Here is a 15,429-nt window from a genome sequence, read left to right on the forward strand (position 1 = left end):
CTAGAAACAGGTTTCATCTGGAGATGAAATAATTTCTCGTTATAACCGAATATGTTATTAAACAAAAAAAGTTATTAAACAAAGTTCTGGAGTAACTCAGCGGGTCAGGCAGCATCTCCAGAGAACATAGGTAGGTGACCTTCAAAGGTCGGGTCCTGAAATATCATCTATCCATGTTCTCCAGGGATGCTGCCTGATACACTGAGCATTTTGTGTTCATTCCTTGGTAAATCAGCATCTACAGTTGCTTGTTTCTGCACAATGTAAAATAACATTATCTCCACTTTTAGCCTTTGATAAGAACTAAGTTAGGGACTGAATTCAATCTGGAAATGAGTTTCAACTGTATTGTCCAGAACACATTTGGAAAGGTTTGTACACTATCAACATTTATCAGTTTTTATTTTTGACACATCACTTGTTTCTCCCTACCTCTTTCAATTTTTTGGCCCATGGCTTCTGTGCTTTACGGAATCCATCATCGGTCTCCTTAGTTTCTTTGAAGCCTGCCATCATCTGCTTGTGGTAGGCCTCCTTCTGCCAGTTCTTGATTTTTTCAAAATCTTCATTCATCAGTGCACTCTTGACCTCCAGATGCAGCTCACTGACTTTCTCAGCCTCCGTCATTAGTGATATCCATGCTTTTTCCAAAGTCCCGTACTGTGGACCTGTGAAGATGGCATCAACCGATTAACCTGGTCTAACACTTGTACAAATTATGTTGATTATCCCAAGTAATTTCCCAAAATATTAACAGGTATCAACATTTACCTTACCTTCAATTTTCATTGAAACTTGAATTGTCCTTATTTAAAATATTCAGGAAGTAAAAAAAGGGTTTGAACAGAAAATATTAAAATGCAATCTGGAAAAGGGTCAATTCTGCGTTTAAAAGAGTGATATATCTTTTTTATATATATACTGGCTATAGTAACATAAATCATTTTCATTCATAAGGTTGAAATAACCATATCCTTTATCTATATGCAAGAGGCCAATTGACCTGCACACCCACGTCTTTGGAATGTGGGAGGAAACCAGAGCACCCAGAGGAAACCCACGCTGTCACAGGGAGAACATGCAAGCTCCGCATAGACAGTACCCAAGGTCAGGATCAAACGCGGGTCTCTGGCGCTGCGAGGCAGGAGCTCTACCAGCTGCGCCACTGTGCAGTCCTTATTTTCACTGGCATAGATAATTTGTGATCACTTGTGTAGGTAAGTGGGCAAAGATTCAAAGGGCACGGGAGGGGAACATTTGCATGGCCAGTGGGAAATTGAAGGGAGAATGGGACTGATTGACTTGCTCTGCTGGGAGCCAGCACAGCCAAAAAGTGTTGTAATAAGCAAGCAGCTGACTTCAGAGAACGGAGTGCTATTTTTCCCCAAGCGCCACACAACCTCCATGTATTACTAGGAACTGAAGTCACCAGGACCACTTGCAGTGAGTCAGAGTTCAGTGCACCTTGATGCATAATTGCATCCATCCCCATTGCCGCCTGAAGCAGCTACTGTTTACAAAAGTGATCCACACTGAATCACCTGGTTAGAAAGGTAATACATGACAGGTTTTTCTTTCTGAACGTCAGGACATTTTTTGTTATTATGCGTATGGGAGTTTTTTCTTTTCATCAACTACACACTGATTAACAGATCAGCACGATTCAAATCGCCACAGAAGGCTGTAGAGGTCAAGTCAGTGGATATTTTTTAAGGCAGATAGATTTTTGATTAGTACAGGAGACAGACGTTATGGGGAAAAGGCAGGAGAATGGGGGCTAGGAGGGAGATAGATCAGTCATGATTTGAATGGCGGAGTAGACATGATGGGCCCAATGGCCTAATTCTACTCCTAACATAGAAACATAGAAAATAGGTGCAGGAGTAGGCCATTCGGCCCTTCGAGCCTGCACCGCCATTCAATATGATCATGGCTGATCATCCAACTCAGTATCCTGTACCTGCCTTCTCTCCATACCCCCTGATCCCCTTAGCCACAAGGGCCACATCTAACACCCTCTTAAATATAGCCAATGAACTGGCCTCAACTACCTTCTGTGGCAAAGAATTCCAGAGATTCACCACTGTGTGAAAAATGTTTTCCTCATCTCGGTCCTAAATGATTTCCCCCTTATCCTTAAACTGTGACCCCTTGTTCTGGACTTCCCCAACATCGGGAACAATCTTCCTGCATCTAGCCTGTCCAACCCCTTAAGAATTTTGTAAGTTTCTATAAGATCCCCCTTCTAAATTCTAGCGAGTACAAGCCGAGTGACCTTGTAACGCTTGTGACCTTAAATTCTCCGGCCTTCTGCATTGTTGCAGACAATTCAGCATAGTTTACACCAATGTAAACCAGCAAAAATAAGCTTCAAAAACAAGTCTTTCCATCCAAGAAATATGAAAATGATTTATTGATTATTTTCACAAAAAGCCTTTTCAAGACCTCTCGATGGCAACGACGAGAGGTCAGAACATCTGTTTACCTTTCTCCAGCAGCTGTTTCCACCTCTTGGCCCACTCTGTAAGTTGTTGTGCATAACCCTTCTCTATACGCGCTCGCTCATGGACACAATTCATTAGATCACTACAGAGTCTGTGGCCATCATCAATGCGCTTTACGGAGCGCTTGTAGTTCCCAACCTACACACCAAGGGAAAAATTACATCAATATTGTTAAATAAAAATTATATTTGGGAGCAAATTACTACTAGTTAAATAAATGTAGCACTTTAAGGTTAAAAGAATCAGAGGGATTGCTCAGAAGGTCAGGCAGCATATTTGGAGAAAGCGCTGTTTCACTCTCGGACAGAAGTAATACAGTTTCTCTCACCATAATAGTTGCCTGACCCGCTAGATATTCTCTGCACTCATTTTACTTCTGGTTTCCAGCATATACAATATTTTGGTTTCACAAAATTTTAGTTGTCATCAAGGAACTGCAGACGCTGGAGGAACAGTGCGTCAGGCAGCTTCCATTGGAGGAAATGGACAGGTGACGTTTCGGGTCAGATCCCTTCTTCAGACTCAACTCTGAGGAAGGGCCCCAATCAGAAATGGGCTTGCCCATTCACTCCAGAGATGCTGCCCAACCCGCTAGGTTCCTCTAGCACTGTGTAGGAAGGAATTGCAGATGCTGGTTTAAACCGAAGATAGACACAAAATGTTGGAGTAACTCAGCGGGACAGGCAGCGCCTCCGGAGAGAATGAATGGGTGGCGTATCAGAAGAAGGGTCTCGACCAAAACGTCGCCTATTTCCTTCGCTCCATAGATGCTGCCTCACCCGCTGAGTTTCTCCAGCATTTTTTTGTCTATTACAAGGTAAACGTCTCTTTGGAATTGAAAATTCAAATAATCTGCAGGTACTCGCAAACTAAAATTTAAAAAAAGTATGGAAATTCTGTGGGGGGGGGGGGGGGGGGGGAAGCAGGAGGGGGAGAACAATGGGAAGGTCTACAACAGAGTGGAGTGGTCCAAGTTTGGCCCTGCTTTTGGATCTGTCTGGTCTCAATGACAGCAATCACAGAGAGAAATGATCAAGGAAGGAGCTTGCTAGAAACGTCAGAGGCAGAACACTGAATTTTCCAGTTGCTGGAAAACTGATGCTCGAAATAACCAAACCTGTCGGACCGAGAAGAGCTGAACTCTGGTTATAGTTGGATGATCTTAGAATCAATGACTTATTAAAGTGACATTCAGCCTGTGACTTTATTTCTGTATCCCCCCTTTGACTATTCCTAGTTCAGTGTAGTTTACTATTGTCACGTGCACCGAGGTACAGTGAAAAGCTTTTTTGTTGTGTGCTTTCCAGTCAGCAAGAGGACCACACATGATCAAAAGGGATAGGAGTAGAATTAGGCCATTCGGCCCATCAAGTCTACTCCGCCATTCAATCATGGCCATGCCGGAAAGAACTGCAGATGCTGGTTTAAATCGAAGGTGGCCCGCTGAGTTACTCCAGCATTTTGTGTCTACATTCAATCATGGCTGATCTATCTCTCCCTCTAAACCCAATTCTCCTGCCTTCTCCCCATAACCTCTGACATGAAAAACATTTAGTGCAAGATAAAGTCCAGTAAAGGCTGATTAAAGGTCCGATTCCTCTTTGTCCCAAGCTGTTTTCAAGAATGCCCAATATTAATTCAACGATCAGCACTTTATCCTCTATCAAGATTTGTTGCAGCATTAAGGATTCTATGTTGATTGCAACATTTTCTGATAACCATCTTTTACTGGTTATTATCTCAAAACATTGGTTCTGGCATAAGATCATCCATCTGTAAAACTAATTTATTTTCTTTGAGCAAATGAGAGAGATACAACACAGAATCAGGCCATTCGGCCCACCAAGGAGACCCTACCTAAAAATACTAAATTGGTCTTACTAGCACTTACCTTACAAAATAACCTACAAAATACATGAACAATATCATATTTTTAAAATAAATTATCGTATATGGATAGGGTTGGAAACAACCTGACAGCAGACTAAAGTTTGCCTAACTAGGTCTGTGGACTGGTTATATTAATACCGGGTGGAGCACATTAGGGAGTAGTGAACCATAGTTAGAGAGCATATAGTTAAGAGGAACCATCCATATAAACAAAAACTACTTTAATTACTAGCTGTGATTAGTTCTGAAAAGACAAGGTGCAGCTGTGTAAATGTATAGCATGCTATACTGGATCAGAAGTTACACAATATGGCGCAAAAAAGTAGATTCTATCTAGGGTCACCACGCTGGGGCAGCAGAAGAGTTGCTGCCTTACAGCGCCAGAGACCCGGGTTCAATCCTGAATGCTGTATCTCTAAACTAAACAGAGAGCCGCTTGACACAAGTGGTCTGGAAACCGATCACCAAGTTCCATAGATAGTGGTCGAGAGCAAATCCTTGTGCAACATGGGGTGAGTGTATAAGCAAGCACTTCCAGTTTAGTGAGCGATGTTGATTTGAAGTGCAAATTCAGCAAACCGAATCAGGCAAATTCAAAACATGGGATGAAATACAAAGCAACAGTTCAAACATACCTCCCAGAAGCTGTCACTGGGGGCATCAATCATGACTGAATCATCGTACGACATGATCGTGTTTGGAATATTCTCACAGATCAGCTATATATCAGAACTGGCAGTTCAAAATCTTCCAAGTGCTGAAAGTAAAGTGAAAATAAATATTAATGGAAATTACACAAAGCAACAACAATTATAGTTTTCAACATAATTGTATTAAAGAATCTGTTTTGACATTGTGGTTTATTTTTTAAATGGAACACTGGGGCAATTCTGCATGCCATTCAATAGGTGAGAAAATTCATTGTAAAATATTAAATATACAGGAAATAACATCAGAACTCACATAAAACGTTAAAATATCGATGAAGCCATGTAAAAATTAGCATGCAACAAAAGCTTTTCATTGTACGTTGGTACAAGTGACAATAAACTAAACTCATGCAACTCAAATGCTAGAATATTTTCGTCAGGGATTTGCCAGACATTTTCTTTCCAGCTGTTTTCAGGCATCTGAACCATCCTACCAACAACTAGAAAGCAGTCCTGAACTACTATCTACCTCATTGGAGACTCTTTGATTTGACTTTACTGGACTTTATCTTGTACTGAACATTATTCCCTTTATCATGTATCTGAACACTGTAGATGGCTCGGTTGTAATCACCGATAGTCTTTCCGCTGACTGGTTAGCAAGCAACAAAAGCTTTCACTGTACCTCGGTACACATGACAATAAACTAAATTCAACTCAACATCAGTTTTACTGTCAAGTCAAGTTTATTCGTCACATACACATACGAGATGTGCAGTGAAATGAAAAGTGGCAACGCTTGCGGATTGTGCAAAAAAACTACAAAACAGAACGGAACAGAATCACATATTACATATTTGTGGGAGAAAAAAAAGAAGAAAAAACAGCAATTTTAAAAAGACACCACACAACAGTAGAATGGCACAGTAAAGTTAATCCCTGGTGAGATAGGAGATTACAGTCCTAATGGCCTCTGGGAAGAAACTCCTTCTCATCCTCTCCGTTCTCACAGCATGGCAACAGAAGCGTTTGCCTGACCGTGGCAGCTGGAACAGTCCGTTGATGGGGTGGAAGGGGTCTCCCATGATCTTGTTGGCTCTGGAGTTGCACCTTCTGATGTATAGTTCCTGCAGGGGGGGGCGAGTGTAGTTCCCATAGTGCGTTCGGCCGAACTCACTACTCTCTGCAGAGCCTTCTTGTCCTGGGCAGAGCAGTTCCCAAACCAAATTGTGATGTTTCTGGACAGGATGCTTTCCACAGCCGCTGAGTAGAAGCACTGGAGGATCCTCAGAGACACTGGTGTACCTTTGCAAAGAGTGGTAACGAAGCTCAAATCCCACCGGCAAGTTTGGTGTGAAAGATCAAACTGTTGGGGAAAGCCGAGATGATTTGAAGTATCGAGCAGCAAAATACTTCAATCGCAAAAAGGACATGTAATCTCAGTAAACCTAGGCCCAGAATTGCAGACCAGGATAACAACAGGCAAGTTGATTCTCAATTTAAGTCATAGAGCAGTATAGAAACATGGAAAATAGGTGCAGGAGTAGGCCATTCGGCCCTTCGAGCCAGCACCGCCATTCATTGTGATCATGGCTGATCGTCCCCTGTATAGCAGAGAGGCAGGCCCGACCCCACCTTGTCTGCTGACCAAACTAGATTGCCTGCATTTGCTCTCTGAAGCCTTCCTACTCACAATTTATGACTCAAGTTGTGCAATGTAAACATTTAAAAGTAACCTATGCTTCAGTATCTCCATTCATCAATCACAGTCATGTTATGTAGCTATTCCATTATTATAGCATGATTATTGTGCCAAACAGCCATAGATATGTCACTGAATTTTCAATTTAATTGCTCAGAAGGGTCCCGACCCAAAACGTCACCTTATCCACGTTCTCCAGAGATGCTGACTGACCCGCTGAGTAACTCCAACATTTTTGTCTACTTTGTTACTCGTTATTGCTAGTTTCCACTTCATTTTGCATCACCTCCTTCCCCCTATCAGCAATATAACTCATTAGTAATACTACATCAGGCCAGGCAGGACAAATGATGAGTAATACTGATTCTAGCTAAGTATTGCTCACATTGGATTCCAGACAAATATGCGGGAAAAAAAAAATTTCTCCAAGTTAGGGCAGGAACTGAAATCTAAATCTTGATATGATTTATAATTTCCTGTATTACAGCTATAATACAACTCTTATATTCCTTGACTTATTCAGATAATTTAAACCACAATCCATTCTTCGGCACCATAATCAACAACTTATGATCAGGATAAAGCTGTGTCGCCACTTTCAGGGATAGAATCCATACATTCATAATACAATTATTGCCTAAATATAGATATTTTGATATCTGGTTTTGTAGTCTCTGCGGTTAATTTGTCAACATGACAAAGCTGTTTCAGCGGTGAATAGCCTTTAGTTTTCTAAACGAATGCACAGGCCTTTAACTTAATAGTAATGTATCATCTCACATGTTTTGCCAGTTACTGCTGCAATTTATCTGTGAAACTATTTGGCTCATGAACACTGCAATGTACACACAACATTATTAAAATCCAAACACTATTGCCTACTAGATATTTTGAGTGTTTCAATAAATTCACTCAAACTCAAATCATATTATGCCATCAATAAAATGATTTCCCCATACTGCCCACCTCTGGAAATTATATTTAACCATGAAATTCCAGACATTTCATGCGCTCTTTAGGGAATATAAATATCTGATCATAATTCCCTTGTGGCAAAGGTAGGAGAGGGAACAGTGCATGCTAAACGCTAGAATTTAAAAATAAATCACATTTATAAAAAATATTGTTGAAAACAGATCAGACCTCATGCTTCTTTATCTGTGGAGTTCACAAGTAGATAGTAACCGGTAGAAGGATGAGGGGGTTCTTATAGAAACATATAAAATTATAAAAGGACTGGACAAGCTAGATGCAGGAAAAATGTTCCCAATGTTGGGCGAGTCCAGAACCAGGAGCCAGTCATAGAATAAAGGGGAGGTCATTTAAGACTGAGGTGAGAAAAAACTTTTTCACCCAGAGAGTTGTGAATTTGTGGAATTCCCTGTCACAGAGGGCAGTGGAGGCCAAGTCACTGGATGGATTTAAGAGAGAGTTAGATAGAGCTCTAGGGGCTAGTGGAATCAAGGGATATGGGGAGAAGGCAGGCACGGGTTATTGTTTGGGGACGATCAGCCATGATCACAATGAATGGCAGTACTGGCTCGAAGGGCCGAAGGGCCGAATGGCCTCCTCCTGCACATATTTTCTATGTTTTCTAACCACCTAGTGGAAACACAATGCACTACAGATGCTGGTTTACAAAAAAGACAAAATGCTGGGGTAACTCAGGGAGTCTGGCTCTGGGGAACATAGACAGGTAACATTTAGAGTTGGGAATTTCCTCAGTCTAATTGTGATAGGGGAGGGGAAGAAAAAGCTAGAAGAGAGGAGGGGCAGGACAAACCCTAGTAAGTGATAGGTGGATGTAGGTGAAGGGGGTGTTTGATAGGCAGATGGTGGTACAAAGGTTAAAGATGAAAAGACTATCCTGTGGACAATGGGAGACATGCAGGTCGAAAGTAAACAACAAAAGCTCGACCTAAATTTACCCTGCAGCTAAAGCCTTCCACTCCAGGTAAAATCCTGGTGAATCTCTTCTGCATCAATTCTCGTGCTACCACATCTTTTCCACAAAGCAGTGACTAGAAATGCACAAAAATGTGGCCGAACCAATGAAGCTACAACATGAATCCCAACTCTTATACTCAATATCTCTGCCAATGAAGACCAACAAGCTAAACACCTTTATTATCCCATCCACTCGTGTCACCATTTTCAGGAAGCTATGAACTTACACCCCAAGATCCCTCTGTATATTGTTCAAGAAGGAACTGCAGATGCAAAATCGAAGGTAGACAAAAGTGCTGGAGAAACTCAGCGGGTGCGGCAGCATCTATGGAGCGAAGGAAATGGGCAACGTTTCGGGCCGAAACGTTGCCTATTTCCTTCGCTCCATAGATGCTGCCGCACCTGCTGAGTTTCTCCAGCACTTTTGTCTCCCTCTGTATATTAACACTTCTATGGCCCCTATTTACTGTAAGATCCCCATAGTTCATTATCTAACACTTTTATGGATTAACTTCCAACTCCCACTGCTCTGCCCAATTTTCTAGCTGATCTATGTTCCACTCCATCCTTACGCAACCATGCTTATTACTTACAACTCCACCACCCTTTGTGTCATCAGCAGCCGTGCCTATTAGACCACAGATGTTCTTATCCAAGTCATTTATATATGTGCCAATCAATTAAAGTCCCAGCAGCAATACCTGTGGTACTCCACCGGTTACAGACTCGCAGTCACAAGGACATGCCACAAACACCATCCTCTGCCTCCTATCGCCAAGCCAGATTTGGTTCCAGTGTGCCAAAACACCTTGTATCCCATGTGCCCTGCCTTTCAGGATGCCTTTTACAATGCAGAACCTTGTCCAAAGCCTCGTATACAATTTCTATTGCCATTGATTTTGTGAGTAACGTTCTAAAAAAAAAATTGTTTTTTGTGAACCAGATTTTTCCATGCACATTACCAAACGGACTCACCCTAATCTGCCTGTTTCTCAAGTGATAGTAAATCCTATCCCTAAGAATTTATTCCAATAATTACTTTATTACTGAGATATTGCTCACTAGCTTGTGGTTTCCTGTCGTATCCTGACTGCCTTGCTTGAATACGTGGACGACATTAGCTTTTTTCACTCTTCTTGTACGTGACTCATAACTAAAGATGGCACAAAAATCTCAGTCAGAGCCCCAGCAATCTCGTCCTTTTACTTCCCATAATACCCGGGCATAGATTTCATCAGGTCCTGGGCTTCAATATTTTTAACACTTCCTCTTTCCTGATACACGCATATACTGTCAGTGTACACAAAAAAGCTGGAGAAACTCAGCGGGTGCAGCAGCATCTATGGAGCAAAGGAAATATCACCTTTTTCCTTTGCTCCATAGATGCTGCTGCACCCGCTGAGTTTCTCCAGCTTTTTTGTGTACCTTCGATTTTCCTGCACCTGCAGTTCCTTCTTAAACATACAGTCGGTGTACATTTCCTCCAGCTATCCCTTCTCCCCACCTGGTGAATACTGAACCAAAGTATTCATTCACGACACCACAAATATTTCCTGGCTGCACGTAGACATTTCCCGTTTGCTCTCCGAGGGGACCGACTCTTTCCCTAGCCAAACTCTCTGAAGGTTTGCAATCATGTTCAATTCTGTTGGCCAGAGCCACTTTTTGCCCTCTAAACTACTTTCTTAAGATCTCATCTGCACCCTCTATAAACCCCAATGTACTCACTTGATCATAATTTCCTCAACCCGATGTACACGTCCTTGTCTTTCCTGATCAAACCTTCTATTTCATTTGTGAACGGAGGTTCCCGAACCTTACCATCTTCGTTTCGTATCCTTACAGGAACATGCAGACTCTGAACTCTTACTATCTTAAACACTTCCCTTGGTTTCAAAGGAAAACTGTTACTGTATTTTTCTCTTTGCACTACCCGTTGTACTTGCGTGTGATTGATTTGTATTCATGCATAGCATAATGTGACAAGAAAGCACACAAAGAGTTGGGATTAGTATTGCAGATTCATCGGCTAGGCCACGTTTGTGTGCGTTTCTAGTCAATGCATCGTGGAAAGAATATGGCAGTGCAAGAATTGATGCAGAAGAGATTCACCAGGAGCTGCCTGAAATGGAAGGTTTTAGCTACAGGGAAAAATTGAAAGGGCTGGGAATGTTGTCACTGGAGAAATAGGAGGCGGAGACGTTTCACTCTAAACATTTCGGCACGGATTAGAAGGGCCGAGATGGCCTGTTTCCATGCTGTAATGGTTATATGGTTATATTTACAAAATTTTAAAGAAAATAAGATTGGGTAAACAGTCTTTTTTCAAGGCCAAGGGAGTGTAAACTAGAAGACATAGGTTTATGGCAAGAAGGGAAATAGTTAAAGGAAATCTGAAGACCAAATCTTTCCATGCAGATGGTGGTAGGTATGTGAAACAAGCTCCCAGAGATGGTGGTAGAGGCACCTTCAGTGTTCAAAAAGCATTTGGACGAGTACACAGTTAGGAAAGGAAAAGAGTGATATTGGCCAAATGCGGTAAAATGGGTTTGGTATAGATAGGCATCTCGGTCGGCAAGGACTTGTCAGGGCCTATTCACGAGCTCTAGGACTGTGGTTCTAAATCCACTGATAAAATAACAGCCAAGGATGTGATGTTTACATAGCAAAACAATCTGCAGTAAAAGCGCCAAATAAATGGCAGTCATTTTCCAGTTCATTGTGAGAAAAGGAAATCCTAGTAGTACAGTACAATAGACAAGGAGGTGGGGCAGGGAATCTGTACATGCTGCAAGTGAGAGTTCATGGATCTCTCAACAACATGACATTGAGCACCATTGCCAGATTTTAAGGGGGAAATTAAAAAATTTAATGCAAGCAGGCAGCTCTCCACCTGAGTTTCAGTTTTGTCTCATCTCATCATTCAATTACATTAAAATTGTGTTTATTGATTTCTACATTGAAATAGTGCTTAATGCTCTTTCGTCGAGCTACATGCAGTTGTTGTACACCCAGAGTCAAACCATGAAGACCAAAATTAGAGACCATCCCTTAAGTTTGCTGGAAGTTACGAATAGAAAATACATTATGGATAATTTTGAAAAGCAAAACATTAATGTTTTAAATTAATCAATGTGAAAATGTGACTGATTATTATACCAATGTTATCTCAAGTACATTGAGTAAATAACAACCCATAACAAAGAGACCAATCAACCTACTTTAGCTCGTCATACAAATATTTTCCTCTACTGTTCTACCTAGAAGACTGTGCCAGATGTTTATCACTGGTTGAAGTTATCCTGACATCTGTTTTGAAGCTTCCTTTTTAGTCTTTTTAACTCGGTATCTTCTTGCATCAGGCACATATGGAAATTATATTTCAGATTGACCTTATCCGTGCCATTTTTGTCTGACATAATGTCCCATCAATCATTTCCTGCTGGTGCTAACAAGGTATTTGTCCCCTTAATAGTTGTGATCATCGTCAACTCTCCCCGCCAAAATGATTTGCCTTCCTCAGGAAATTGCAGTGTTAGAATCAGAATTGTTATAAATCAGGACCCAGTGAGTCCGCATTGGCTTTTGGTACAGTAATCTTGTCCATCTCAATACTTTGTTCCTTCCTGTAGTCCTGCAAAAAAACTTCCTTGTACTCTTTTCATCAAGGCAAGGATCCTGAATGTTTTTTTTGTTATTGTTCCCTCACGACATTCTACATCAATTCCCCCCCCCCCCCCCAAAAAAAAAAATATATATATGTATACACCCTAATTGTTCTGTTCCTGCCCTTTTGATTTGTGCTATTTGATTTGTGTCTCCCTGTCATTCTTTCAAATGGAAGGTAACACAAAATGCTTGAGTAACTCAGCGGGACAGGCAGCATCTCTGGATAGAAGGAATGGGTGACGTTTCGGGTCGAGACCCTTCTTCAGACTGATGTTATTTGATTATTTCACTTCTTTATTTTAAAAGCATCATCTGACGCTCATCTCCCCATTCTGCCAGCATTTCCATCTCACGCTTGACCACAACCACGTCATCTGCAAAGTTTGAAATTTTAACTCGCACACCCGGACAATAATTAATCATATAAGCGGATACTGGGGGAACATCAGAGTTTACCATCTATTTGAACAATTTTTCCTAAATATTTGGTTTATATTCAGAAATTTAGCATGACGTAAATTTACATTGAATATGGTTAGATGCTGCAAGGAAGAACATTGTAAATGTCACTTAATTGGCTGTGAAGGGTCTCGACACAAAATATCACCCATTCCTTCTCTCCAGAGATGCTGCCTGTCCCGCTGAGTTACTCCAGCATTTTGTGTCTATCTTCAAAGTTAAGAAGCCTCTATATAAAAAAAGTATTTCTGATATACTGTACAATTAAGTTTTGTGGAAGAATTATTTATTCATTACTTGTGAATTGAGAATTCCTTTCCCTCAGTCTTTTTTTCACTGCCCATATTTAATCTTGCATTTCCTCTTTTCTCTCTTTATTTGACTTGACAAGAACTCACCCGCCATCTCTCTTGGGCTTCCTTCCAAGTTACACGTCATCTTTACCCAAGTGCTGCCACCTCAGCCTTGTTGAACGAATGTGCTGAAATTCCACCATTGCAGGCAAGGATCAGCACAAACAGTACATAAAATAAGGAGCAGCAAATTTCACCACAGCAGTAACTCGATCCCAATACTTTAAAATCTACTATAAGAGATTAAAACTATATTGTGCTTGTTAGGTCCAAAACTAATCAGTCACAGTTTAGCTACAGCGTATAGCTATTAAAAAGCTTCAGAATATTCCACGGGTTGCTTTTTCACCCAGAGAGTTGTGAATTTATGGAATTCCCTGCCACAGAGGGCAGTGGAGGCCAAATCACTGGATGGATTTAAGAGAGAGTTAGATAGAGCTCAAGGGGCTAGTGGAGTCAAGGGATATGGGGAGAAGGCAGGCACGGGTTATTGATATGGGACGATCAGCCATAATCACAATGAATGGCGGTGCTGGCTCGAAGGGCCGAATGGCCTCCTCCTGCACCTATTTTCTATGTTTCTGTTGAGGTATTATACTTTGCCCTCACATGCTTTGAATTTTATCAGCTACTGATGAGAACCAAATTAATTTGACGTTTAAATCCCTCAGGCACTGAACACCAACAAGAGACTTAATCATGAACTGCGCAAGGGAAGAAATTGTTGGGAGAATTCCCACACATCCAAGCAATTACTTTTATTCGACAAATGAGCAGGAATGGAACTTTAGGGCGAGGGGAAATCACAGAAAGTAGAAGTCATAGAGGGATTTGAAAATAAGTTTAAGAATTTTTAAATTGCTTCATATAATTGCTTCATATAAATCAACAAGGATAATGGGTAAAAGGGATCAGTAATTTGGATAGTCTAATTTGCCTAATAGCCTAATCCTGACGACGGGCGGTGGCTGTACGGAGGTTGTACATTCTCCCCGGTGACCTCCGTGGGCTGAAGAGGTTCTGCCTGTACAGAAACGGACACCATTTTTGGCTCATTAACAAAGCAAACGGGGCTTCGAAACAAATATGTGTAAAGTGTAAATATTTGACCATTGACTGAATGGGAATGATATGCGATGATACCTGTTCCAGAACTAGGGGTCACAGTTTAAGGATAAGAGGGAAGTCTTTTAGGACCGAGATGAGAAATCATTTTTCACACAGAGAGTGGTGAATCTGTGGAATTCTCTGCCACAGAAGGTAGTTGAGGCCAGTTCATTGGCTATATTTAAGAGGGAGTTAGATGTGGCCCTTGTGGCTAAAGGGATCAGGGGGTATGGAGAGAAGGCAGTGATGGGATACTGAGTTGGATGATCAGCCATGATCATATCGAATGGCGGTGCAGGCTCGAAGGCCTACTCCTGCACCTATTTTCTACGTTTCTATGTTTACAGAGGGCAAGATGAAGATGGATGGCCAGCCAAGAGCCTGCTGTTCAATCCCAGGAACAAAGGCAATAGATGATAGTTTGAGCAATAAATTACATTGCACAGGCCTTCTAATGGTGGCATTTTAGTGTGATTGAAAGATACTGCATGGGCACAGGCCTTTTGGCCCACCAGGTCCACGCCGACCATCAACCATCTGTTCACACTAGTTCTACGGTTTACCACCTTCGCATCCTCACCCTGCACACTGGGACCAGTTAACCTACAAACCTGCACCTCTTTGGGTTGTGGGAGGAAACCAGAGCACCTGAAGGAAACCCACACGGTCACAGGGACAACCAGTAAATTCCACAAACAGCACCCTGGGTCAGGATTGAACCAAGGTCTCTGGTGCTGTGAGGCAGCTGCTCTACCAGATGTGGCACTCTGCTACCCAAAGTTCACCCCTGGATCTTACACCAAAGTTGCAAACAGCCTGGTTCAGTTTGAGAGGTTTCCAGGGTGAGGTGCTATCTAGGGACATGAGGCAGTGCCCATGGATTAGATTAGATTAGATTAGATTCGTTTATTGTCATTCAGACCTTTCGGTCTGAACGAAATTTTGTTTCCCTGCAGTCATACATATAATTTTAAAAAATGACAAAAACACACAATCAACACAAATTTAACATCCACCAGTGAGTTCACCAAACACCTCCTCACTGTGGTGGAAGGCAAAATCTTAAAGTCTCTGTCTCTTCCCTCTTTGTTCTCCCTCTGCGCCGAGGCGACGGTTCAAACTCCACGGGTGGTCGCTGCCTCCGCCAC

The 15,429-nt window shown here is 41.7% G+C and overlaps 1 protein-coding gene across 2 annotated transcripts in view; it reads right to left on the bottom strand.

Moving 5' to 3' along the window:
- pacsin2 (protein kinase C and casein kinase substrate in neurons 2) overlaps positions 1-15,429 on the bottom strand; it is a 60,428-nt gene that overhangs the window by 14,473 nt on the left and 30,526 nt on the right. For both annotated transcript variants that reach the window (XM_033037493.1, XM_033037492.1), the window contains exons 3-5: positions 5,030-5,151; positions 2,486-2,642; positions 433-668 (exon numbers count right to left, since the gene is read on the bottom strand). In XM_033037493.1, the coding sequence (XP_032893384.1) occupies positions 433-668; positions 2,486-2,642; positions 5,030-5,083 (447 nt within the window). In that variant the 5' untranslated portion in view covers positions 5,084-5,151. The remainder of the gene's footprint in view (positions 1-432; positions 669-2,485; positions 2,643-5,029; positions 5,152-15,429) is intronic.

Source organism: Amblyraja radiata, chromosome 19 (assembly GCF_010909765.2).
Source record: "Amblyraja radiata isolate CabotCenter1 chromosome 19, sAmbRad1.1.pri, whole genome shotgun sequence".
NCBI classification, from domain to species: Eukaryota; Metazoa; Chordata; class Chondrichthyes; order Rajiformes; family Rajidae; genus Amblyraja; species Amblyraja radiata.